The sequence below is a fragment of the Schistocerca cancellata genome, chromosome 1 (genome assembly GCF_023864275.1).
Source record: "Schistocerca cancellata isolate TAMUIC-IGC-003103 chromosome 1, iqSchCanc2.1, whole genome shotgun sequence".
Lineage (NCBI taxonomy): Eukaryota > Metazoa > Arthropoda > Insecta > Orthoptera > Acrididae > Schistocerca > Schistocerca cancellata.
In genome coordinates, this window is record NC_064626.1 from 1,070,200,125 (window position 1) to 1,070,220,044 (window position 19,920).

General features: G+C 41.2%; 1 protein-coding gene across 1 annotated transcript in view; it reads right to left on the reverse strand.

Annotated features, from left to right (window-relative positions):
• The window catches only part of LOC126162954 (translation initiation factor IF-2-like), a 224,420-nt gene that overhangs the window by 63,189 nt on the left and 141,311 nt on the right, over positions 1–19,920 (reverse strand). The window contains exon 2 of the mRNA XM_049919792.1: positions 17,345–17,492. Coding sequence (XP_049775749.1) covers positions 17,345–17,347 — 3 coding nt within the window. The 5' untranslated portion in view covers positions 17,348–17,492. The remainder of the gene's footprint in view (positions 1–17,344; positions 17,493–19,920) is intronic.

Here is a 19,920-nt window from a genome sequence, read left to right on the forward strand (position 1 = left end):
TGTGCAAGCTTCTTCATCTCCCAGTACTTACTGAAACCTACATCCTTCTGAATGTGCTTAGTGTATTCATCTCTTGGTCTCCCTCTACAATTTTTACCCTCCACGCTGCTCTCCAATGCTAAATTTGTGATCCCTTGATGCCTCAGAACATGTCCTACCAACCGGTCCCTTCTTCTTGTCAAGTTGTGCCACAAACTCCTCTTCACCTCAATTTTATTCAATACCTCCTCATTAGTTATGTGATCTACCCATCTAACCTTCAGCATTCTTCTGTAGCACATTTCGAAACTTCTATTCTCTTCTTGTCCAAATTATTTACCGTCCATGTCTCACTTTCATACATGGCTACACTCCATGCAAATACTTTCAAAAACGACTTCCTGACACTTAAATCTATACTCGATGTTAACAAATTTCTCTTCTTCAGAAACGCTTTCCTTGCCATTGCCAGTCTACATTTTATATCCTCTCTACTTTGACCATCATCAGTTATTTTGTTCCCCAAATAGCAAAACTCCTTTACTACTTTAAGTATCTCCTTTCCTATTCTAATTCCCTCAGCGTCACCCGATTTAATTAGACTACATTCCATTATTCTAGTTTTGCTTTTGTTTATGTTGATCTTATATTCTCCTTTCAAGACAATGTCCATTCCGTTCAACTGCTCTTCCGTGTCCTTTGCTGTCTCTGACAGAATTACAATGTTATCAGCGAACCTGAAAGTTTTTATTTCTTCTCCGTGGATTTTAATACCTACTCCGAATTTTTCTTTTGTTTCCTTTACCACTTGCTCAATATACAGATTGAATAACATCGGGGAGAGGCTACAACCCTGTCTTACTCCTTTCCCAACAACTGCTTCCCTTTCATGCCCCTCGACTCTTATAACTGCCATCTGGTATCTGTACAAACTGTAAATAGCCTTTCGCTCCCTGTATTTTACCCCTGCCACCTTCAGAATTTGAAAGAGAGTATTCCAGTTAACATTGTCAAAAGCTTTCTCTAAGTCTACAAATGCTAGAAACGTAGGTTTGCCTTTCTTTAATCTTTCTTCTAAGATAAGTCGTAGGGTCAGTATTGTCTCACGTGTTCCAATGTTTCTACGGAATCCAAACTGATCTTCCCAGAGGTCAGCTTCTACCAGTTTTTCCATTCGTCTGTAAAGAATTCGCGTTAGTATTTTTCAGCCGTGACTTATTAAACTGATAGTTCGGTAATTTTCACATCTGTCAACACCTGCTTTCTTTGGGATTGGAATTATTATATTCTTCTTGATGACTATCACTATATAGACTATTAACAGGTGAATGCCTTGATTACTTCTTTATGGGTGACGCTTGGGACGTACGAGAGTATTCTGTTCCTTCTGTTGAAATTTTCGATTGCACTGACTGTTAACAGATGGGTGACTTGATTTCTCCTTTATGGGTGTTGCCTCGAACACATAAGTGTTTTCTGTTGTTTCTGTTGAAGTTTTTGTATTGGCACTGGGGAGTAATTTCCGATGCTCCGTTCACCCGACGACATCTAACTGTCGGAAATCAAGGAAGTTAGAGATTAATTATTGTCCTTACAAGTTTCGATGTCGACGGACTCTCTCTCTCTCTTCTTCTGATGGTGATGGGGCCAACGAATTTCGTGTATTGTGTATGGATCTGACACAGTCGCCTTAGTTTTCAGCCAGTCTAGATCTGTTATGCTGCCTGAACCATACGTAGTGCTGTTCTTCTACCAGGAGCACGCTAATAAGTCGTCACGCTTCGCCAATTTTTACGAATTAGTGCTCGCAGATAAGCAAACACCTGGCAACTGAAGGTTTGTTGACGCCGTTATTAGTGAAGCCAAGATAATCTCTGAAAATGATTATGTTCTTCAACGAGAAGGCGCGACAACACTAGGCTATTAAATAAAACTTATTTGAAGCAGTAGTATGGGCAGGAATTAGGTCGCTTTCACACAATAGTAAATTGTATGGCCGACAGGTTTGATAGCATCTGAACATACAATCAGATACACGCACCCGTTCATACGCGATGACAGTATAACGATGACAACATGTGTAACTATCCGAAACACTGTTGAAGAAAAAATTCTGCAGCCTGCAGTGAACCCCTCGTTCACACGAGGTAAGTATCACGCGGAAGCAGTTGTCAGCATCATTGTGTGCCACACTGAATTTGCTGTCTGCGTATAATGAAATTCATCTGTATATACCCATCAAGTGATAATGAAAATTTACGTAATAGTTAAATATACCTTTATTTTTGGGCTCCGTACATCCATATACTGGTGAATAACGGAACAACAGCTGTTATTTCTTATATGAAGTAAGAACACCATAAGTTGTATTGACCATATGATTAAATATTTTTAACTTTCTTAATTATATGCTACAATTTGTTTTATGATACGTTTATGTCCCGCCCATGCAACTAAGACAGCGCGCGCTACAGCATTCGAACTACTTTATCTGTCTGACTCAGGAGGAATACAGTCCTCCTCCTAAGATCGATTAAGCCTAATGGCTCCTATGCCTCACTGAGTAACCGTATACATACCCTTTCATTCTTACGTATGTACTGCTCCCACCTCGTGATGGATCTGTTGTGTAGGCGGTTCGATTTCATCACAATAGTGACAAATGTGATACAGTGTAGACTGTAGACACTACCTAGAGCTTGCGCCTTTAATTAAGATGTTAAATACTTCGCCAATCTCGTACGAGTATGTAACCTACATGTGTTCCGTCTAATGTAGCTAACATACCATCATTTTGAAAAAGTAACAACAGGTATTATTATTATGTATTTTTACAGTATAACGAATGACATGTTTGCTGTGTCCCGGAGCCTGAAAAAAATGGTTCAAATGGCTCTAAGCACTATGGGGCTTAACATCTGAGGTCATCAGTCCCCTAGAACTTAGAACTACTTAAACCTAACTAACCTAAGGACATCACACAATCCATGCCCGACGCAGGATTCGAACCTGCTACCGTAGCAGCGCGTGGTTCCGGACTGAAGCGCCTAGAACCGCTCGGCCACAGCAGCCCCGGAGCCTGAAGATGGTGTACTGAAGCCGGCTTGTATGAATAAAACCAGAAAATACCTTCTACATATTTAACGTTATTACATACAAGACCAAAAAAATCGGTACACCAAAAAATAATTAATGTAAAGAAATGAAATTTCTGGAATACATCTGTCTCGGCAACTCATTCAAGTGATTAACGTTGCAGGTTAATGTAAGCGCGAGATAAGCCATTGCAAAATGTGAATTGCTGGTACATTAATAATAATAACCAGTGTAACCAACAGAATGTTGAATGCAAGCAGGCAAACGTTCATGCATTGTGTTGTACAGGTGCCGGATGGCAGTTTGTGGGATGGAGTTCCACACCTGTTGCATTAGGGCGGTCAGTACAGGGATCGATAATGCTGGTTGTGGAATAGCTAGAGTTGTTGTCCGATGATGTCCCATAGTTCCTCGATTGGAAGCAGATCTAGTGATCGTGCACGCCAAGGCAACATGTCGACTCTTGACGCTCTGTAGAGCATGTTGGATTACAACATCGGTATGTGGGCGACTGTTGTCTTGTTGGAAAACACCCCCAGGTATTCTCTTCACGAATTGCAGCACAACAGGTCGAATTACCAGACTTATGCACAAATTTGCTGTCAGGGTGCGTGGGGTAACCATGATGGTGCTCCTAATGTCATACGAAATCACGCGCAACATCATAACTCCAGGTGTAGGTCCTGTGTGTCCAGCACGCAGACAGGTTTGTTGCAGGCCCTCAACTGGCCTCTTTCTAACATGGCATTCACTGGCACCAAGGCAGAAGCAGCTTTCATCAGGAAACACAAAAGACCTCTGCCATTTCCTTCTATGAGCTCTCGCTTGACTCCACTGATGTCGCGAATGGCGGTGGTTTGGGGTCAATGGAACGCACGCTACATGGCGTCTGACTCGGAACTGTAACCGATTTGTAACAGTTCGTTGTGGGCTGTGGGCCCAACTGGTGCTCAAATTGCTGCTGCAGATGCAGTACGATGCGCCAGACTCATACGCAGAACACGATGGTCTTCTCTCTCCCACGTTGTCGTCCAGACCCCGATCTTGCGACCGTGTATTCCCAGGACCACCGCTGCCAGCAGTTATGTACAGTTGCTATATTCTTGTGAATATCGCAGAAGGAACATCAGCTTCTCGTAGCCCTATTACACGACCAGGTTCAAACTCAGTGAAGTGTTGATAATGACGTCTTCGTCGCCTTAAAGGCATTCTTGACTAACATCACATCAGCTCGCCATGTCCAATCTCAAAGGTAACTAACGCTCGTGACTGTTACAGCGTGTATTTAAAGCAAACCTGACTTGCATCCTCCTAGTGGCGCTAATAGGGCCATTTTATGCGACTGGAAGATTAATGTTTCATTTAGAATTCTGTTGATTCCCCGCGAAACTTAAAATTAAGTGACAGTTACCTCTGTACAGTACCAATTAACTCATTTTACGAGGGTTAAGGACAGTCTTTCTATTGACGATTTGCTATTCAACGTATCTGTTTAATGCTTCGCAATATCTTTGTTCCCTGTCCACTAATTCTTACATTTCTTCAAACGATGTTGCAGACATGTGGTAAGAACTGAACCTCTCCGATTCATCTTCCAGTACTCGATAAAGAAACTGTAAATGGCCGGCCTGGAATCTTCGTGAATGAGGGACTGTGGACCCGTCTAGGTAGACTTTTTTGCCAAAACATGGCCACTCTTACCTTGAGAACGACACGTTCCTAGTGTAAAATCTTTTTTCAGACAAGAGAGATTTTTGAGTCGCTGATTGGCTCCCCTCAGGATATGCAAAGCAGAGGCTTGCTCCCCCAGCGTGGGAACCACAGTGTTGTGCCTGGATTGGCTACCAGGCCAGCAAAACAGTCAAGAGGAGAGATTCATTGAGTGTAGGATAATTCGATTTGTTTGTACAACCTGGAGGCGGGTTTTTGCTGCTAATTCGGCTCCTGTACGAGGCTTGGTGAAAGTGATTGTAATTCTTTGTTTCTTCGTCTTTTGGTCCTCCCCTGGTGGAGAAATTAAGGTCTTTCCCTGGTGGGCGACACTTGTGATATGCAACTTGTGGTGGACTAAGATCCAGTGGCAGTTTCCAACTGTGGCGACAGTGGAACTGCATATAATAACGGACATATTGTGTATCACGAGGGTGAAGTTATTCGTCCTTGAGTCGGCTGTCTGTTGTTTTACAATTCGAACACGCACCATCGTGCCTGTGAGTCAAATTAGTTGGCCAGACCAGCGAACAGGTGCATCTCATACTGAAATCTGCTGCGATTTCAGGGTCCTGACAGGGAAGTTTCCCACGTTCATCTAATCAGAACGCCAATCCACGTAGTTTGCAAGTTTTCGTGGACGTGTCAGATCATTACAGCTGCCGCCGGGCTCCGCCCTCGATCACAGCATACCGTTTCCTGCTGCCGCCTGAATCAAGGCGAAAGGGTAAAGCACTGCTGCACCGCCGTAGGATTGTTAAATTATATTCACAACTCCCTGTTCTCCATAGTTCGTGGTGATCAGGTCGCAGTTGACTCCATTTGAATAGAATTTGGCCTCACAGTGGATTCACATAAGCGAAGTCTGATTGCATTGTAAAAAGGAATAATTCAGGGGAGAACTTGTATGGTTTCCACCCAATGAATGCTTTGCCAAACAAGCATCATTCCTTTCCTGATTTATGTTTCTCACTTTTTTTGTGAGATTTATCAGCTCGATTATAGTTATAAAAGGATGAATAAAAACTTGTCATTATTTTTGTAAAATTAAATATGCCACTGATCTCATTCATACTTCCCCAGCCACTCACTGTTTTTATTTTATTGTAGTGAGACAGGGATACACCAGCAATTCAGAATGCGATCTACTAAATTAGTTAATTTGATGGTTAATTTGAGTTCTGAAAATGACGGCAGATTGAGGCAACGAAAATGCCACGATTAAATTCACTAATTTCATGTATGAAAATTAAGTGTGCAGTTCACGATTTGAAGATTGTTCAGAAGATAAAACTTTTCTATACGTAAAGATAATAACATTTAGCATCGCTTGGACATATATTTATGATAAAGCACGCGACCGCTTGCACCAGTTTTACGGCTATCGTCTCATAATGATAGGACAGACGGTAGCTTGGTCCCCACGGCTTACCGAAAACCCATACAGTGAGGTTGTTACTTACTTGGGGATTTAAATCTCTACACACGGCAGCAGAAGCGGTGGATTGTAAAAACTTTAGCCGACAAATCGATATAAATGGCAATGGTGAGTTTTTTGGAGGAGAAACAGCGTGCTGTTAAGAAAGGGTACTCGTCCTGGGCATAAATGGCGTTACGGTTGCCACAGAGAGGTCACAGTAGCATACAGACGTCTGCGAAGTCCGAATTCTTTCTACTCTTAATTAAAAGAGTCACTTGCCATGTAGGAAAGACAATGGAGAAACGGCGTATTAATGTATTATACAAAATTACGAGCGAAATATACAGGAATGTTTCCTATGGGCCAAGAATGCTCGCCGCCTGTTTGATAAGGCTCAAGAGTATAGAATCCCATGTAGATGTACGTGGTTACTACAAACAGAAACTGGAGGATGAAACAGAGAACCATAATAAGCAACTTTGGAAGAGAAGAAACGGACACATCAACTGTAGCGAAGCACGTGCTGTAATCAGCAAACTACATGTTTCTGTTTTGTAAGATCCAGTTCAATTGCACCCAGGAAGAGGAAGGTGTTAAGCCCAATGTCATCTGGCTTCCGCTACTGTAGAGGAAGTGTGCCAATCTACCATTGTGAGAAGGTAGCGGGAGTGTACGACAACAATGTACTACGTACAAATGCAATCGAATTTCAAAACCATGTGACTTCGCGCCCTCTCTAATAAGTGTCACTCTAGTTAGCACCGTGCCTCTGTCTGCAGTGGAGCGAAACCACGAGTCCCGCTGAAGGTGTCATCCACAGACGTGGATCAACCATTAAGTTTACCTAGAAAATCCATATGATCATAGTTTTATAATTCAGTAAATTTCATTAACTGATACGTTAACCTATTCTTCTATAATGCCATGTCCTACCACAACCACTAAGATGCACCTACCTCAGTCAGTAACAACAAAACACCTACCTCAGTCAGGAACAACAAAGCTAATATAAAAACTGTATTTAAAATTAAATAGAGATAAAGTATTGGTGCTATTGAGTGGTGTCCCTGGAGGAATGTAAACTCACAACCCCGAATCTTTAAAGAATCGAAGTCTCATGCATAAAAAGTCATCTTCCGAGCTGTACTACGAGGTCTGTTCAAAAAATTCTGGAACTTTGTCCATGAATTTTTTCTATGGTTACCTTTTACTTATTGTGCATGGTCTCCTTTGAAATACTCTCCTCCACGATTGATATACCGCTCCCAACGTCATTTCTACTTCCGGAAGCGGTCTTGGTACACTGTTTACTGGACTGGGCGAAGCGCCGCATGCGAATTTTCTTTTAGCTCGTCTATCGTTACAAATCTTCGTCCTTTCAACGGGGTTTTCAAGTTTGGAAATACAAAAAGTCCACAGGGGCCAGGCCTGGAGAATACGGAGGATGAGGCAGCATAGTGATTTCGATTTTGTGCAATAGTGACGCATCAACAGAGTAGAATATGGAATGCGTTCTCGTGATGCAAAAGGTATGAATTGTCTCGTCATCTTTCAGACCGTTTCCTTCTCACATTTTCTTGCAGGCGTCTCAAAATGTCGCGATAGTACCATCGATTAACACTTTGTCCCTTTAACACCAATCAATGATGAACTAATCCTTCAAAGTCAAAGAAAACTATCAGCACGACTTTGACCTTTGACATGAGCTGATGAGGTTTTTTTTGGTCTTCGAGAACCTTTCCCGACCTATTGTGAAGATTGAAACTTGGTCTCAACATCGTAACATGCGAGGCGAAGGTCTTTCTGGTCGTAAATCTCGAGCTGTGGGACAAATTTGGCGGCAAAACGATGCATTCCAAGATGCTGTGTCAGGATTTCATAGCATGATCCAACTGAAATGTTACACTTTTCTGGAATCTCTCGGATAGTCAGTCTTCTATTGGCACGAACAGTTTAGTTGTCATTCCTGACATGAGTGTCGTCGATAGACGTGGAAGGGCGTCGTGAACGAGGGTCATCTTTAACTTCCGTCCTACAATTTTAAAGCGTGTGAACCATTCGTAACACCGAATACGGCTTAAACACTAGTCACCGCCGGCCGGAGTGGCCATGCGGTTCTAGGCGCTACAGTCTGGAAGCGCGAGACCGCTACGGTCGCAGGTTCGAATCCTGCCTCGGGCAGGGATGTGTGTGATGTCCTTAGGTTAGTTAGGTTTAAGTAGTTCTAAGTTCTAGGGGACTGATGACCTCAGAAGTTGAGTCCCATAGTGCTCAGAGCCATTTGAACCATTTGAACCACTAGTCACCATAGGCTTCCTGCACCCTTTGGTGAGTCTCTGTAAAGGTTTTCTTGAGTTTCACGCAAAATTTGATGCAGACGCGTTGCTCTTCTATCTCTGCTATCTCGAAATTCGCAAATTGTGCGCCACAGTGTTTACTCATTACAGCACTGAACAGTAACTAACAGGCATAAAACAATGAAACTTCCGGCAGCCATACATTAAACACAGGCGAATGCAGGGATGTCAACCGCGTTTCGCTCCAACACAACACTGGCACGAAGATTATTGAACAGACCTCGTATGTCGTACAATGACATAATTTTTCAGGTATATACATAGTATATGTGGATACTATTTGCAAAATGTGTTGCGAATAGAGTGAGTAGTAAGGAAGTGAACAACAAAAATGTTGTAATGATAAGCAAACTTTTATCCTTTCATTATTTTGTGTGCGGTATCAGAGTGAAAGGGTACAATACCGCCCGACATTGAATATAGGTACAACATACTTCAGTATTTTTGTCAGAACAACACTTTTTTTTGTAAAATAACTCAATTTCAATTAATACAGCGAAGCCGGATACCAGTGTGGGAAAGAATGACAATTTATTTATTTAATTTATCATATGTGCACTCCCACAAAATAAATCCCTACATCCAGTTTGGTGAGATCTTTTGAAATGAATGAATGTATGGTCGTCTGCTAACCGCAGATAGTGAATGTGAATAAATGATCATCTTTGAGTCGATCCTTTGGCCACCTTTGGTGGAACCAAAGAGATGAAATTTACCAGAGCTTTGAGCGCCTGAAATGTAGCTGGCCAATAGGGTAGTAAGGTGCTCCCCCACTTCAGCAGAGGTGGAGAGGACCTCGAAAACGGCCATGTTTTAGGCACTCTGCCGCTGGATCCTGTGCTGTTAACATCTGTTTTAGTTGCGCTCCGTAATGACGAAAGAGTGGAGTCATGGTATGCATGTGGAATATTTAAGAGTAGTTTGAAATAATAATTTATCTATTTCAGGAACTTTTGTGGGGAGAATTAAATGTCAGGCAGGTAATATTAATGGGATTGTAGTAATCTTCGGAAGTGACCAACGGTCACAAAGAAACCACGTGTAGCAATAAGTTGAAATACTTCCGTGTGCTTAAGCTAAGCTGAATTACTAGCGTGTGTACAATAAGTTGAAATATTTAAGAAATAGCGTGTGTACCATAAGTTGAAATATTTAAGAAATGGCGTGTGCAGGACTTGAAATTAGAGACGAGTACTTCCACGTGGTGAGTACTGTGTGAGTCTCAATCTGTGTATGAGACAAAGGATAAAGAGAAGTACTCGTCCATGGTATCAGTTGAGGACTCGCGTGTGTGATGAATACATTAATATTACTTTGCGTGTGACGCTAGATTCAAACTATGAGAGAGGAGCAAGGTGAGTCGGCCGTCTATCCAGCAACGCCACATGGCTTGCATTGCACAGGAAGACGTGCATTTATCTCCAGAGTTCACAGTAGGAAAGTAGAATTACAAAGTGGGGCAGTGTCGTGTGAAACTGGGATCAATATTAATTGAAGTGGGAAAGCTGAAAGTGATAATGTTGTAACCATTCTCTGTGTAGTATTTCATATTGTTGTGTGGTGTATGTCATGTAATTTGGGTATGTGTGGTTTCCATGGGTGTGTAGCGAAGTAGTTTCAAAAGATTAGTGGGATATGCTTGTTCCTTCTGTACCGCTCGGTCTGGAGGAAAGTTTCGTGATGATGATTGTGAGAGTCGAAGTGTGAGGTATAATAAAAGATCCATCAACCTATCCAGAAAGTGCACTGTAGCGTTAAATAAATTACGAGACCATAATATAGAGATTCACTAATGTAAAGCCATGCCCACTGGGCGTCTATCCAGCAACGCCACATGGCTTGCATTGCACAGGAAGACGTGCATTTATCTCCAGAGTTCACAGTAGGAAAGTAGAATTACAAAGTGGGGCAGTGTCGTGTGAAACTGGGATCAATATTAATTGAAGTGGGAAAGCTGAAAGTGATAATGTTGTAACCATTCTCTGTGTAGTATTTCATATTGTTGTGTGGTGTATGTCATGTAATTTGGGTATGTGTGGTTTCCATGGGTGTGTAGCGAAGTAGTTTCAAAAGATTAGTGGGATATGCTTGTTCCTTCTGTACCGCTCGGTCTGGAGGAAAGTTTCGTGATGATGATTGTGAGAGTCGAAGTGTGAGGTATAATAAAAGATCCATCAACCTATCCAGAAAGTGCACTGTAGCGTTAAATAAATTACGAGACCATAATATAGAGATTCACTAATGTAAAGCCATGCCCACTGGGCGGAATTTCTCATATGTTATTGTTGTAGGTTATAGAATTTGTGTGTTTAGGTTAGGGAATTTATCAGAATAAATCAGTTAGTGAAAAGAAAGAGATTGGTAGACTATTCCTTCAAATTGTATGTTGTCATAATGTCCCGAATTTATAATGTGTGCGCCATTCATATTCAGTGGAATGGCCACGTGTTAATAAAAGCCGTCAAATAAAAGACAAAAAGAAAATGTGGTACTGCCAGTGCGTAGTGTACAGTCAGAGTTCTGTAAATCACTGATAGTCAGATATGCGTTTCCGTTGCGTAGTAATCATATAGGAGGATAACTTGTAACTTAAGTGAGAGTACTAGAGCTAATATTACTCGATAACTAAGAATGAATCCACTCGCTTGGCAGACCACTCATCTTGCAGGCCTGACTGCTTGATGCCACAGTATGAGGAAGGCATGTGGGTGCCTCTCAAGAGAGTAAAAATTCCGTAAAGGTTTGAAATGACGTGTGAAGTTTGTTGAAGTCGCTAAGTGCTCTCAGTCTCAAATACTGGATGAATATAGTGTAGCTAATCTGCGTGCCATGAGTTCTGCTGTCTCAAGATCTGTACGCAGTTTCGAACTGTAATGCTTGGCTTACTTTTAACTTTTAACATAAGATTTTACCTCTTCATGAGTAGCTTATAACACCACCTTAAATTTTTAAATTCGGTCAATAGCTGCATGAAATACTGAAAATCAAAATTTTGTTGCTCCTGGGACCCATCAGATAGGCAACCTGCAACTGAAAGTATCCGAGTTTAACTGTTTAGAAATATAGACGTCCGGAAACCTCAATCAGCGACGCTGCTGTGCATAAACTTACGGGGACAATCGCCTACATTGCCTTCTCTATATCTGTTTTTAAAGAGTGGTTGCCCTATAGTCGAGTAGGTGTAAAAAGCTCACTGAGATTTAGTAGCACTGTTGTAAGCTTGCGACCGTGTAGCACTACCGACCGTAGGCGAAAGCAACAGTCGCCTACGTCGCTGCGACAATAATGGGGCGTTGCCATAGAAACGTTTGCAGAATCGTGTTAGGTGATTGGTTGAAGGAAGTACGCGAAGCAGCAGCGCCCAGCCCACTGCAACTGTCAAGAGAGCTTCTTACGCCGACTCGACGATAAATCCCAATGGCGTCACATAAGTATTTAGTTGGCTGCATATGTATAGCGCACTGAGATGTTCGCTCTAAGGAGGCATCTTCGAGCTATTGCCTGTAAAGCTTTTGCTACATTTACATGTATTCTACCAAGTCACAATTTATATTTAAAGATAACATTATATTACGAATTAACTACAGTGTGAGATGAACAGACACAATAACGCATAAAATTAAATGTGTGATAAATGGTCAGCAGTCTTCACAAGACTGTTTTATTTAGAATTCTGTTGATTCCCCATGATATTTTTAATTGACAGTTGCTTTTGCAGGATACCAGTTGACGTGAGTTAACAACAGCCTTTCTAGCGGTGATGTACTATTCAGCATATCTGGCTCTTGCTTGTTAGGTATCTTAATGTTTCCTGCTAATAGATCTTTTCTTCCTCAAACGAGGTTGCAGACATTCTGAAATAACTAAACTAGTCGATGACTTCATTTACGCCTTGTCTTAGTATAAGAATAGAAGAAAGCCATTAGTCTGCGTGCCGACTCGCCGTGCTGTCCTGCACAGCTATACACACACATCAAAAAAAGTTTTGCATTATCTCAGTTCCGAGAGTTCCGGAACCTGTACAGAAAACTGGAATAGAGATCAACATAAACATCATTTCCGCCCTTTTTACTGCTCATGAAAACCATGCATTACATGTTGTACCACCATACAGCGATACCTTCAGAGCTGGTGGTCCAGATTGCTGTGCACACCTGTACCTCTAATATCCAGTAGCACGTCCTCTTGCATTGATGCATGTCTGTGTTCGTCGTGGCATACTATCCACAGGATCATCAAGGCATTGTTGGTCCAGATTGACCGACTCCTGAATGGCGATTCGGCGTAGATCCCTCAGAGTGGTTGGTGGGTCACGTCGTCCATAAACAGCCCTTTTCAAACTATCCCAGCCATGTTCGATGGGGTTCATGTCTGGAGAACATGCTGGCCACTCTAGTCGAATAGTCGAGTGATGTCATTACCCTGAAGGAAGTCATTTACAAGATGTGCACGATGGGGGCGCGAATTGTCGTCCATGAAAACGAATGCTTCGCCAATATTCTGCCGATATGATTGCACTATCGGTCGGAGGATGGCATCCACGTATCGTACAACCGTTACGGCGCCTTACATGGCCACCAGCGGCGTACGTCGGCCCCACATAATGCCACCCCAAAACAGCAGGGAACCTCCACCTTCACTCGCTGGACAGTGTGTCTAAGGCGTTCACCCTGACCGGGTTGCCTCCAAACACGTCTCCGACGATTGTCTGGTTGAAGGCATATGCGACACTGATCGGTGAAGAGAACGTGATGCCAATCCTGAGCGGTCCATTCGGCATGTTGTTGGGCCAATCTATACTGCACTGCATGGTTGTTGTGGTTGCAAAGATGGACCTCGCCATGGACGTCGGGAGTGAAGTTGCGCAACATGCAGCCTACTGCGCACAGTTTGAGTGGTAACACGACGTCCTGTATCAGCACGAAAAGCATTATTCAACTTGGTGGCGTTGCTGTCAGGGTTCCTCCGAGCCATAATCCGTAGTTAGCGGTCATCCAGTGCAGTAGTAGCCCTTGGGCGGCCTGTGCGAGGCATGTCGTCGACAGTTCCTGTCTCTCTGTATCTCCTCCATGCCCGAACAACATCGCTTTGGTTCACTCCCAGACACACTTTCTTTGTTGAGAACCCTTTCTGGCACAAAGTAACAATGCGGACGCGATCGAACCGCGGTATTGACCGTCTAGGCATGGTTGAACTACAGACAAGACGAGCCGTGTACCTCCTTCTTCGTGGAATGATTGGAACTGATCGGCTGTCGGATCCGCTCCGTCTAATAGGCGCTGCTCATGCATGGTTGTTTATATCTTTGGTCGGGCTTAGTGACATCTCGACATCTCTGAACAGTCGAAGGGACTATGTCTGTGATACAATATCCACAGTCAACGTCTGTTTTCAGGAGCTCTGGGATCCGGGGTGATACAAAACTTTGTTTTCTTTGTGTATATAGTGTACTGAAACCGGAAAGCTTATCACTTGCAGAATCCTGTAGTTTCCTCTATTACCTTTCAGTAGTTGCTTGTAAAACAGTGCTTACTTCTTTGGACTTGTTTCATGTGTTTCGCCTACGGAGAAGGTAATTTATACCTCCTTTTGTAATGCCGTTTTCTTTCTTATACATGTAATAAAAGTACCGTATTTCTCAAACCTTTCCTTTTGCTTATGGAGTCGAGAAAATAACGATACGGCATGCTCGTGCTGTACTGGTGGGAAATGGGTCTCATATTTTCGATTCTTTGTAGCGTCATTGAACGACAGCTGAAATAGCGCATGAGTACAAACTTGAACAGGTTACAAGCTTCTTCTGAAACGTTGCATTCGAGTTCGGAAAGCCGACAATATATAAGCCATAAATGCCATTATGAAGAAATTGTTCACATGTTAATGGTCCCTGTTACGAGATTTAGCTCCACGCAAGATTGCGCGATAAAACGTATCTGACAAATGAAAAATGTTGAATGATTCTTTGACATATTTTAAGTAGGGTGAGATTTTGAGTGCTGCATGCGAGATTTTGGACGGAGTTTTGCTGAAAAGTGTGGGGATTCTGAGAGCAGCCTGAAGATCTGATTTGTCTCAGCGTTAAGCGTGCAGGGTTTCTATTGTGTTACCTGAGCAATCCAGTGAAATTCCAGTTTATTACCGGAAAGAGAGTCTTACGTGTAGTCGGAGGAGCAGTTTTTAAAGAAAAACAGACCTATTAGTCCTGTTGTGGTATAAACTTGATGAATACAAATACTAACAAAGAGATAGAGGTGCTGGCCAGTACTTACCTCAGCTCAGTACAGCCGATAGATACACATAAAACAGAACCGAAAATTTACGTTCCTAGCTTTCGGAACAAATGTTCCTTCATCGGGGAGGAGAGAGGGGAAAGAAAGGGAAGAAGGGAAAGGAGATTCAGTTACTCACAACCAAAGATATATCTTTGGCTTTCCTCTGACAACCATGCCTCCATCCTTGCTACCCTCCCTATTTTCCTTTCCCTGTTGCTTCATCACCTCCCTCCCCGATGAAGGAACATTTGTTCCGAAAGCTAGGAATGTAAATTTTCGGTTCTGTTTTATGTGTATCTATCGGCTGTACTGAGCTGAGGTAAGCACTGGCCAGCCCCTCTATCTCTTTGTTAGTATTTGTTTCACATCTTTATATGAGATTTTCCATTAATCATTTAAACTTGATGAATAGTTCTCGTAACATCTCTGTTGCCCTTGCTATTGCGGTGGCAACGACTCTGGTGAGAATTCACATTCGAAAAGGAAATCTGGACGTGTTCTAGGTCGGGCGTACCGTGTGCCAATGAGCATAAGAATTATTGGCCCACTTAAATACAAGCGTTACACGTGCGTCGTCACATAAAGCCTTGATTCGTTCGCAGCAGCGTATAAGGAAAGAAGGAAAGAGTCATGAACAGATGCAGACTGTATAATGTTTTTTAGAGGTATGAGATTTAGTGCCGTTGGGTATCGCTCTCTTTCTGATGTGGTGTCACGGTATTTTCATTAAATATCGATTGCGTGTGTGGTTCTATCACATCAAAATCAGACAATTTACGTTTTTATTTTTTTCATCATATTTTAAAAATGTAATTTTCAAAACGTAATTTCGTAACTCACAAATCTGAACTATTGGAATAATTATGCCAAAATTTAAAATATAAATCAGTGTTTCACAGCACTTGATGGGAGTCTTAGAATTATACATATCTTTGTCGAAACGGAAAGTCCGGGATCGAATAATAACAATATGAATTAGGAGAGACTACTACTTACCACATAATGGACGCTTTGAGCGACAGAAAGGCGGCATGTACGTATATTTTTGCATATTATTAAGCTTTCGGACTACATCCGTCCTAAAATGTAGACGAACACACACACACAAACAGACACGGCCACTGTTGTCTTCGGGCAATGAGACACGATGTGTGAATGAGTTGTGCTTTTGTGAATGTGTGAGTGTGTTTGTCTACATTTGACGAATAATTAGTCCGACAATTTTTCCGCCCAACGCCTCCTTTACGTGATGAGTAACAGGCTGTCCTAATTCATATATCTCAGTAAATTACATCATCTTCCGCGAGGTCTTGTATTTCTTGAGTTAATTCAGATCTGCTTTTAGCCTGAGTAGGAGTGAAAAGACAAATTCTATGGTCAATATTTTGTCTGAAAGGAACTAACACATTTTTTTTGGAAACTTAAAGCACTAAATGAATCAATTGATAAAAACCTAAAATCATTAAATCCATCTGCAGCATACAAAACTTCAGAGAACTCAAGGCCGTAACGGAAACTGCAAACAATCTGCCTACAATGAACTTTCGTGGATTCTAATGAATCACCAGATGAGTAATAAAAACTGATGTTGTGCCTATGGTTCTTAGTCACTTGGAGTAATTACAATACATTCGTTTATTGGGATAAAATGCATTCAGTATAAAATATATACCTTTAGGTGAAAACGTAAGCCTACAACTGAGTGTGTGTGTCCGTGTACGATGGCTCGTTTCTCTCTAGCAGACGGTTTTTATGTGTTGGCATACTGTCCAAAGCATATGCACGATTTGTCTAAAGCCACACACCTCAAAGACAGAGTGACATGATGTAACTGCGATTTTTCAAAATGTCAAGACACTTCTCGCGTAATTCCACAAATCCTAGTAGTAGCCGCTATGATACTACAACCAAGTTTTTGTGACACCCTCGGACACGCTCCCAAACCCGCGGTTAAAGCAAGACAAACGACAGGTAACTGACATCACATTCCTTGATACCTTACTTAAAGAATATGTGCCTCTTTAAACTGAAAATAACCTTCCTAAAACACTTCCGTAGTGTTCGAGATGTCATGAGACTTGTGGCAGAACCTATGCTGCGACGCGGCGTGGACTGATTGCAAACTGTTTACTGAGGACAGTTGATCATTCATACATTGTGCAATAAATTTTGCAGATTGCGTGCCGAAACAGGAATCATATGCTAACTTCCCAGATTTTTCTGTATATGGAAGTGTCTTTCTAAGCGTACCTACGTGCGGTGCATGTAAGTACTTGCTAGCGCGTTAGCTACAGATAAATGGCGCTTCCACTTCGTGTTTTTCATAATCATTATTAACCTACATTACACTTTTCATTTTTCTATGCTGACACTCACAGTTATTACGAAATCATACACTCAGGTATCATAACTATCAATAAGTTTGAAGATACTACTCAAAAAACTATACCAAGTGCACCATCTCAAATGAAGAAAATACTCGAACAAATTTCATACAGATTTAGACTTACCATGTTTTCTTCCGTTACTGGATGGTATAGTCACTTCTAGGGCTTCAGCGAACCGAACGATGAAGGGCGTTTTGTTTGGAGCGTAATACTAGAAAATTTTGCTTCATAGGGCTGAAGCGTTTCCAAATGGTTCACCGCATTTTATTTCCTGAAAGAAAGAAAGAATTTTTAGTTAAGGTACAAATATGTACGTGATATTTAATTTTTAAGGAATTTAAAGAGATCGTTGCCTAATAGCTAATTCAAGACGTTGAAAACGAAAATGGGACTGCAAATAATGATTTATGTGCTAAGTAAAATAACTATGTTGCACTAAACTGTTATAAGGGCAAAATTCACCAATATAAGCATCGTGAGACACGGGAAATTGATATTTTTTCTCATTATCACATATAACAAACGTCAATCATAGGATTTTTTTCCAGTCACTTTATGTGACTTTCTCAAAGTTTTTGAGTGCTGAAGAGGTGTACTCGTCGATGGGAATTTTAAAATTTACACTAATGAAATGTCGATTTTACCAAAAACCTCTTAAATGAAAGAACCTAGTAGAAACGAAGTCTCCTTAAGCACAACTAACCTTATACTATACTACTTGTTAATAAAAATTGGCCTTATACTAAGCAACATGGTTCTGTCAATATCTGGAGTGTAGAAATTCTTCAGGCTTTCTAAACAGCTGCTTCACCTGTGAACCGTGAGCTAGCACAAAATATCCAGTTTACTATGGAAAAATGTGAAAATAACACACACAGAATATCATGAAACAATCATCATGGTCCCAACGGCAAGGGGCTTCGTAGTGTGTTTTGGGCTTTTATTCGTATTTATTTGCTGTGTGGAGTGGTGACGATGGTATCAAAATAACCTTTGCGTAACCTACCGATCGAAAGAAACAAAACATCTATAATTCTTAATGGTGTGTCATCTGTTGTTCAGTGAAACGTCAGCACACCCATTTCTCTGAGATTTTCAAGTTTATGCATGGCTCTCTCCCAGTGTTTTCAAACTGTTGATTTGTGTTGTTGTTAATTATTAATTATATTTCATATGGATTCTCGCGTTGAGCCACACAAACAAGAACCAGATATAAAGACATGAAATGGGATAAAACTGAAGGCACTACATACACAGGACATGAACAAACCGAAAGTTTTGAAAGTATATTTACACTGGGTTATCATGAATATAAACCCATTTCATATTGTACCATTCAACGTTAAACTTGTCCATAAACTACTCAAATTAAGTACAAACTTGAACAATCATTAAATATAACTTTCACACAATCAAATGAATTAATAAATAGGTTTACAGGTCTGATAGTTCAAAGATCTCAGAAGTAATTGGCCTGAAAGTAATCAACTATTCTGGGTTCTTCACATAGTCTTTTCCCACTTTCTTTGCTATATTTTACACACTTCAGTTTTACAAAAGGCAGGATTCATCTTAAACTGCACAGTAATCGCAATTTGAAAAGGTTATTAACTATAACGGGAGCTTCCTTTTGTTGGCAACCACATGGCCTTCGATCCGTTACTGGTGACAATCTCTTTCAGTTTATACCCAGGCCTTTCACTTTTGAAGTTGTTATAGCTGAATGGAACATTTTTCAACTTTCGCAAGATGGTTCGTTTAGTTTCAGCTACTCCTTTGCAACGAACGATATGGCAGTTTTTGTTGCGTTGTGTCTATGCAAGTTTTGATTTGCAACGTAATGGAATAGGTTTGTGTGATAGTCCTACCACGTGGAAACTTTCAGCGCGACCACTGAATAAAGTCTTTGACTCATTTACGCTATGTCACAGCGTCGCGGCCACACTGGTCGCTGTTTGTCGTTTTCAATAAAAATTAACTGTCTGCGATAAGCATAATCAGAAAAGTATGTTCGTTAGTTTGGCTATATGGGGTATAAATAATGTCAGCCGACATGGTAGTTAGAAATTAAAAATCGCACTATTTATTAAAACAATTTTATACATCAAGAGTGGGCTGGTGAAGACTGACCTAATTGCCGTCATCATTCAGACGTAAATGCCTTGAGTCCTCATACAGTGTTTCAACATTACTATAAATTTAAATAAAACTGTTTGTATCAAGTTTTAAAATTCAAAGTTCTGCTGACTTATTCATAAATTCACAGAATTAAAAAGCTTGAAAAGTATAATTAGAACTGAAGACCGGTTCTACACACGAAAAATACAAATCCATTTAACTGCCTGGTATGCACTATCCTCCCCGACTCACAGCGTTCACGAAAAATCGCGTGTCCATAGACGCAAAAAAAAAAAAAAAAAAAAAAAAGGGAAAACACAGACGTTTCCAACGGACTGCCAGAGATCAATATGGCCGCTCCCTTTATAATGACATCCAGGTATCCACGGTATTGCAACAAGCAACTCGAATTGTCTGTCGTTCATCAGTCCAGAGTACAGCTTTTTATCGGCAAGTGTTATCTTAAAACTAAAGACACCAAAACTTGCGAGCAGAGACGCTGATTAAAATGATAGTAATAATAAATTTTATGATTAGTAGTTTGCCCGAAATCACAATTTACGTGAAAGCAATTTTCACAT